This window comes from Dermacentor albipictus, chromosome 3, assembly GCF_038994185.2.
Source record: "Dermacentor albipictus isolate Rhodes 1998 colony chromosome 3, USDA_Dalb.pri_finalv2, whole genome shotgun sequence".
Lineage (NCBI taxonomy): Eukaryota > Metazoa > Arthropoda > Arachnida > Ixodida > Ixodidae > Dermacentor > Dermacentor albipictus.
Window position 1 is genome coordinate 88,401,436 of NC_091823.1, and position 8,294 is coordinate 88,409,729.

The following is an 8,294-nucleotide window of genomic DNA, read 5'->3' on the forward strand; positions in this document are numbered from 1 at the left end:
CTGCAGCATTTTTTTCCTTCTTTTTGTACGTCGCTCTCTCCCACTCCCCACCTATAGGGTAACAAAGTGGAATTTGAAGTCCTGAGTTTTACGTGCCAAAACTACGATCTGATTATGAGGTACGCCGTATAGTGAGGGACTCCGCATTAATTTTGACCACCAGGGTATCTTTAACGTGGCCCCGATGCACGGGGCACGACCGTTTTTGCATTTCGCCTTCATCGGAATGCGGTCGCCCCGGCCGGGATTTGTTGCCGCGACCTCGTGCTTAGCAGCCCAACACCGGCCGTAGCTGCTAAGCCACCACGGCGGGTTAAATTGGAATTTATGTCCTCTTTAACACCTTAAACAGAACATAGGACAAAGGCAGGGATGCACCCCTGCCTTTCTCCTTTCTTTCATTTCTCTCTATGGAGTTTGCTGTTTTCCCTTTAATACGACCTCATTTGTTTTTCGCTGGTTCTGTGTGCGCATTTGGGATCCCTGAATTAATTTTGTTTTCTTTCTAAAATGTTTGTTTACCCGTAGTCTACATCCATCTATGCATCGGTCAATAAAGCCGTTCAGAAGGAGCTACCAGCATCTCGATTAGTGCACCAAGCGCCTCTGTTCACGCCGAATTATTTTAGTTATTTTTTATTGCTTCGTTAACCGGGGCTGAAAAAAAATGAGTGTGCAGGTCCAATGCCCATGAAAAATGACGCCTACTGGAAAGGAACACCCTCGTATATTGCACTTGCCTCAACGTGACCGTGCGTAAGTGAGGGCCTACGTGGTGCGCGTGGAAAGGGGGGGGGGGGAAGGGGAGAGGGATAAGGGAAGTGTGTGTGCGTTCACGCATGTGTGTGTGTCAAATATGGTAGCATTTATTCATACGTGTGCCCATCGGTGCGTTAATACGTGTGGTATGCGTGGACGCGGTTTGTTCGTGTTTTCTCTACTGCGCCATCGAGCGTGGTTGCGTCTTCCTTGCCATCCGCAGAAAAAAACACAGACGCAGCGCGTCACTGCCTCGACGGCTTCCGCGTTCGTACAGCCCTCGACGCGTGAAGAAAATAAGACAAATAAAAAAGAAACAAAAGCTGCAGAGTCTTACCGAGAGTGCTTGTGTGCTACGTTGGTCCAGCGTCCCGCTGTCGCCGTCCGGCCCGGACAGCGCGATTCTAAACCCTTCCCGTGCTGCGAAGGGACCCTCACTCTCGGGGACAGGTCGTGACAAATGCTCGGGATGAAGCGGAAATCTGCGACCTTCGCCGGCAAACGGATCCCGCTAGCTAGTAGTCCGTTGCCCCCAGCTGAGGGAAGAGAAGGCGACCCCCTTTGTTTATTCTCCCGTCGTTTCCTTCACAATTTATTCATTCCACTTCGGAAACGACCGCTCTTCTTGCAGTGCACCTTGTCCTGTTCATTTATTGCTTTACTTTTCCGCGTTCTTCTCTGTTACTCTCCACTTTTGCTCAAGTTAGGAGGTCAGAGGGAGCGACAAAAAAGGGGATTTTAAGCGAGCCTCGAATGCGGCGATATATATATATATATATATATATATATATATATATATATATATATATATATATATATATATATATATATATATATATATATATATATATATATATACAGTGAAAGCTCGTTAATTCGAACTTCAATAATTCGAATTTATGGATAATTCGAACTATACGATTTGGTCCGACCAAGCTTCACAGAAGTCTATGTATAAAAAAGTCCGTTAATTCGAACGCGAGAAGGTTCCCTCACGGATAATTCGAACTACGCTCGCCTGGCACACGGCCAGAGAAACGCGCCTACTGCCTACACACAAGGCTGTATTGCCTCCGAAACGGAGACAACGGCGAGAGAAGGCAAAACCGGAAAAAAAATCTAACCGACGCGGGGTCAGCCAGAAGGCAGCGGCGGCTACCGCCTCTCCGTTCTACGTAACCTCCGAGACTTCTTGCCCGTTGCGAATCTCGGAGGCTTCGCAAATCTTGTACAGCTGCTAATGTTGTGCGGAGATGGCACGGCAAGCGCCAAAACACAGCGAATCAAGTACGTCGCAGCTGCGCTTGCAATCAAGAACCAACGAATCAGGGCCTTCGCCACCTTCACATGTTCAGCGTCTTTGTCTCGGCAGACTTCATCGGTTGTGCACTTCTGTTTTCAGCTTAGGAGGTATCGGCCGTCGCGATTCATTGTGATGGTGTTAAGCCTCGGCTAACGTTCGTTTCAGCGGACATCGGAGGTGTGGCACAGTCGGAGCCAGAGCTTCGACTTGAAGATGGCGTGTGCCCGCGGTACATGCCATCACTTTCTGACACGCCAAATTTCTGACATGCCCTACTGCTTCCAAATCGCAGTGTACTGTTGCTCTCCTTCACTTTCGTTAGTTCGAACTGAAGCGGCTTCCCCTTGCGGTTCCAATTAACGAGCTTTTACTGTATATATATATATATATATATATATATATATATATATATATATATATATATATATATATATATATATATATATATATATATATATATATATATATATATATATATATATATATATATATATATATATATATATATATATAGCGTTGTGTGCTATACTATTGCGTTTGGTTATGAGCAAAAAATTGCTAGGCATAAATACGGTTACTATGTATACTACATCATACAGTACACCTCTTCATCTTTAAAAATGCACGGCATTTATTTTTCGTTCTTTTTCTTTTCGACCTCAATTCTGATTCGAAATACTCGTAGATTTCAGGGTTTATAATCACGAGACAGGTTCAATGAACGTTACTTTAGATTAAATGCACTACGTTTTTTTTTTACATGTTTATGTTGCTTTCGTATATTTTCTTATTCTAGTGTTCCGATATAAAGTATCGCGCAGAATATGTATCCAACTATGGTATCTGTATGTCTGAAGTCTTGTAATTTTTCAAACTTTGTCTACTTACGGTGTGAAGTCATAACGTTCTGAGCTGCGAACAGCTAGTGAGCATTTTCATTGTAACATTACGGGCCCACAGAAGTCAAAGTACCACTCTTGTCACCGCATCACGAGGCCAAATGCCTCTTGCTATGCAGGCAAGCTAGAAATTAAAAGCTGTATGTTCGTCAAAATAGGCTCTGGCGTACGTTCTTAGAAACGCAAAGCTTTGATGTAATGGTAGCGCTGGATTACCACTAAGTCAGGCACTTTTTTTAGCAGTGGTTGTGGTTAGGCTGTCTGCATTTGCACACGTATCTTCCACCTGCTTATTCAGTGAAACAAGGTCCCATAAGTTCCAGGAGGAACTGCACACTTGTGTTCACTCTTTCTTGCTGCGAATCAATACTTTGTGCGGCATAACACACACGCAGACGTACACGTTTTAACATCGTACGCATTTATGAGTAAATGAGCATTTAAGGAAACAATTAAACGATGTCGACGCGAAGACAGCTGCGTGACTGTGCTTCTCACTTGATCATGGAAAACGAGCAGAGCAGAGGAAGTCGTGACTTGTACGGGGAGCATTGGCTGTGAATTGTTTGGGAAACGCTAGTGTGGAGCAGTGGAAATCATGCTAATAAAGGATTCTGTTCAGCAGTTTCAGGTCGCCTACATGTTCATGAAGACCAGCGTGCATGTCGGAGCTATAACGACGAGAAGTGTCCTTTTTGATAGTTAATACGCTTTCTTTGAAAAAGCGGCTGGAATACTCTAGAAGGCGTATACGAGCGAAAATAAGGAGGCGATAGTGCGCCTTTCTCTGCAATGTCTTCTGGTACGTTGTAAATGCTAGCTAGTTAGCTAAGTGCATTCTCCCTGCATTTTGCTTACCTGCACAAGTGACAAGTTGTGTAAGTAATGGCGTTACAGGGCATTGAAAACTGTATTTTAATCTTTTTACTTCAGCGGCGAGATAGAGTTGAAATCTGAGACATTGCTGTATTTGTGTATGCGCAGGTGCCCGGGGAGCGGTTGCCGAGCGTGTTCCCCAATGCGAGCTCCTCGGCGGCCATGCAGCCTTCGTCCGCAAGCACGCTGGGCTCGATCGCGAGCGTTCTGCCAACGCTCGAGGCGGCGGCCAACAACACGACGTCTGCGCTACAGGAGGCCGCCGTGCCTTCTTCGGGACACCCGTTGGACAATTGGGACCTTTCGTGCCGCTACATCATCGGCACGTTTTTATTGATCATCATTTTGACCGCCATCACGGGCAACATCCTCGTATGCCTCGCCATCTACACGGACCGGCGGCTTCGAAAGCTGGGCAACCTTTTTCTCGTCTCCCTGGCCGTGGCCGACCTGCTGGTCTCGTCGCTCGTCATGACCTTCGCCGTCATCAACGACCTCATGGGCTACTGGGCGTTCGGGCCGCAATTCTGCGACATCTGGATCGCCTTCGATGTCATGTGCAGCACAGCGTCCATCCTGAACCTGTGCGCCATCAGCATGGATCGGTTCCTGCACATCAAGGACCCCCTGGGCTATGGTCGCTGGATGACAAAGCGTGCCGTCCTCGGGACCATATGCGGCATCTGGATGCTGTCGGCACTGCTGTCGTTCCTTCCCATCTCACTCGGCTGGCACCGGCCTTACCCCGACTCGCTGCTCGTCGTAGACGGCCTCACAATGTGCGCGTTGGACCTGACGCCCGAGTACGCCGTCACGTCATCGCTCATCAGCTTCTACATGCCGTGCATTGTCATGGTGGCACTGTACGCCCGCCTCTACCTGTACGCGCGCCGACACGTGCAGAACATCCGCGCCGTCACCAAGCCATGCGTGGTGAACAACAAGGACCCTGGCAGTCCGACCAAGTTCCGCGCCCTCGGCGGCCAGTCCTCTCTGCACGTGATGGACCACAAGGCTGCCATCACGCTCGGGATCATCGTCGGCGTGTTCCTGTGCTGCTGGGTTCCCTTCTTCTGCGCCAACATCGTGGCCGCCTTCTGTAAGACTTGCATCTCCGAGGAGTGCTTCAAATTCCTCACCTGGCTCGGCTACCTCAACTCGGCGCTTAACCCCATCATCTACAGCATCTTCAACACCGAGTTCCGCGACGCCTTCCGGCGAGTCATCACGGCGCACGCGTGCTGCAAGGCCCTCGCCGAGCGTGCCCGAGCGCCCAGCGACCTATCGTACCGCACCAAGCGGAGCACCATCTGCGAGACCCCGCGCGCCAACAGCCTGGCAGCGGTCAACTGCCGCCACAATAACGTGGCGGCGGCCAGCGAGCGTATCTCGCTCCGGGCAGAGGTCGACACTCGAGTCGAGATCAGCATCAAGAGCATCGGAGAGATATCGGACATATAGCAGCGACGCACCTGAGAGCTGGCGCACCACGCCGTATAACGTTGTCCTCGTATAACGACCACCACCCGCCTTCGAACGCGCCCGTCAGACCTGTCTGCCGGAGGAATTTCGACGACGGCTTTTACGATGGGCGAGGACGCCTGTACGCCTTCTGGCCGACGCTTGAACCTACGGATGAACTGTAGGCCACGCCACGGCAGCGCCGCGAACGGCGTGCACAGGCCACTACTTATATGAGCCGAGCAGAGTGTTATGTCTGCACCCTTAATTTATTCCACGGGCCACACGTGCGGGGACCGGGAGGGCCTGCATTCGCCATACTACCTCATCATTTTGTGCGCTGCCATCTTCCTCTTGAGGAGGACGGACGCGGGCCTCCGATCGACTCGCCACTCAGCGCCATCTTACGCTGGACTGACTTATTGCAACATGCGCGTTAGGTGTGAGCGGACTTGCTCCTCGAGATCAGGACTACACTCAGCAGATGACGATGACCGTGAGCTACTACACTCTTCGGCAAAAAGAGTTGGTTGGCGCAAAATACGACAAATGGCTGCTCTGTAGTCTCAATGTGTGCTGCTCATAAGAGCAGCATCTCTCGGTGAAGTGCATACCATGCGGTGAACATTCCGTTTGGCTTGACTGTTGTCATCCAGCGATCGCAATGCGCCCCCTTTAGACGATTCGCGTTTTCGTCAAAAGCAGCGCCTTTCATCGGCGAAATCTATACTGTCCTAGTCGGCTGATAGCGCACAAACGCGCGCGCGCACACTTAATACACCCCCGGTCACAGGCGGCCCAGCTTTTTTGAGAGCCCCCCGACAATCGGTCACACAAGCCTGAATCACACGTACGGACATTACACGGAAACGGAGACGTACAGAAATCTATACAGGACAGCTGCGAACGACACAGTCGCGTTCGCAGAGTTGTGCCTACTCAGCGACGAGTTTCAAGCCGCCAAATGCCTTGTTCCCCGTCGGCTTCCTTCTGTCTTCGACACAAACCACTTTCTGTACGCTACAAAAGTGAGCGTCTTCAATAGTAGCGCAAGTGTTCCATGTACGCAGCACGGACGCGCGGCGCTATTAAATTCGCTCGTCACTCGCCTAAACAGAACTCGTCATCGCGCTAAACACCGACCTATAGTTCATAACTATAGTCATAACTGTAAATATAACCGTGGTAAGATCGACGTCAGATGCACAATATCAAAGATCCAAATGATAAACATTCTACGGAACGGACCTAAATTGGTGATACGCGCGTGAGGTAGAGTGGAACGAATTCACTGCCGGATGCCGGAACAAGCAACATTAGCCCCTTGAAAGAACAGATCGAATTTTGTTGCGACGCCTAGTATGACATCGATGAGTTAGAAGGTCTTCCTCTCCTTTGTGGTCCGTCCGAAGAGAACGGGGCCGCATTCTGCAACCATTTTTATTTTTCGGCTTATTACTTTCGGTCAATGCGTTGAGTGTATTCGGTTCAAAGCTACGACTTCAAAAACAGAACAAAAAGAGACGTGGGTGTAAAGGTGAAGACCAGTTTTTGGGCCACGCTTAAATGGCCAACCGGAAGCTTACGCGATGGAAAAAAATCCGTAGCTGGGTCACTTTCCGGCCGCGTTGTTTTCGCATTGCATAACTCTCCGGCGCATTTAAATGACACGCGACAGAAAGCCGGCATCGCATTCCATATTTCATAATGCGAAAGTATCGCCGAAATAAATAGTTTCAGAAAGCGGTTCCTGTTTCATTGTTTTATACTACGCATGTCGCAGAGTAGTAACAGATGACGTCAGTGGAGTGCTAGTTTCCGCCAGCCATTACACTCGAAAGGAATTCTCATGCTTGGAGGAAGGGAACCCGGGATGTCACCTCATGTGACGTCACGGCGTGTGGCTTCACGCCCAAGTCCGGCCTGGGAAAATTTTCCGTAGCTGTAGCCTCTAACATTTGACCAACCCAACATCCCCTCCTCCTTTTACCTTCTGTCTCCTCTAGTCTCTACCAGCAGGGCAAGACCAGTCATTCCTGGCACTCGGACTCCCAGCCACTGCGCACTATAGGCATAGGTTTAGGCACTATATATATAACGCCGGGGCTAACGCTGCGCATTCTGAAAGTGAGTTCGCAGTCGTAAAACGTCACTTCCGCCACTCATTCCTGCGAGCAGTTCGCACAAGATGTCCGCCAGCTTCCCTTCCCCCACGCCCTCGGGCGAAACGTCGGTGCCTAGCGCGTTCGGCGGTTCTGTTCTTTACTTCGAGGCGACAGGCGGGCGAGGCTGCTTCGTGTCTCCGTCTTGTGTGCGTGTGTGTAATGGGGTCGCACGAGGCCCGTCCTATCTGTACATATTATACCATACGAATAGCCCGTGTATAGTCAGTGTTTCTTGTCAGGAGAGGACCCCCCCAAATCGCGCGACTACGCAGTGGTCGCGCGCATGCGAGCTACCTTGTCCCTCTTCTCTTGGCTCGCGAACGCTCGCTCCTGCATGGCGAGATGGGACAGCGGAGAATCAAGTGACTTCCTTCGTTCCCTCCCAGCAGAGCGACCTCGTAGAAAGTAATCTCAATCGGACAAGTGAATCGTCCTTGGACCTAATAAACGGATTGCCTGTTTTTGTTAACGTCGTACTTGAGTGAATGTTTTCCTGTCGTGTGTTGTCTCAACGTACACTTGCAGCGAAACCTTCAGTGCGGGCAGCGTGGAAGCATTATACCCCGCAATCGAAGCTATTCGTAACACGTAGACGCGTTATTACTGACACTTGCGAGCTTGGTACGCCGCATTGTAGGTGGACTAAGCCCCGCTGGAATGTGACTTAACGATTCTTTACACAAGAAAACAGCATGCACTGTACAAAACTGAACAAGAAAGCGCAGACGCTTTGTGATCAAGCTGCGCTACAGTTAGGAAGTGGCACCATCGAAGCGAATAGAATCCTCAATGTGTCACTCTGATTTAAATATTGAATTCATACCTTGCGCA

At 49.8% G+C, this 8,294-nt stretch overlaps 1 protein-coding gene across 6 annotated transcripts in view; it reads left to right on the forward strand.

The window, feature by feature from the left end:
- The window catches only part of LOC139057453 (dopamine receptor 1-like), a 556,142-nt gene extending 548,210 nt beyond the window's left edge, over positions 1 to 7,932 (forward strand). For all 6 annotated transcript variants that reach the window (XM_070535761.1, XM_070535759.1, XM_070535763.1 and 3 more), the window contains one exon: positions 3,946 to 7,932. In XM_070535761.1, the coding sequence (XP_070391862.1) occupies positions 3,946 to 5,298 (1,353 nt within the window). In that variant the 3' untranslated portion in view covers positions 5,299 to 7,932. The remainder of the gene's footprint in view (positions 1 to 3,945) is intronic.
- Positions 7,933 to 8,294: the final 362 nt, after the last annotated feature.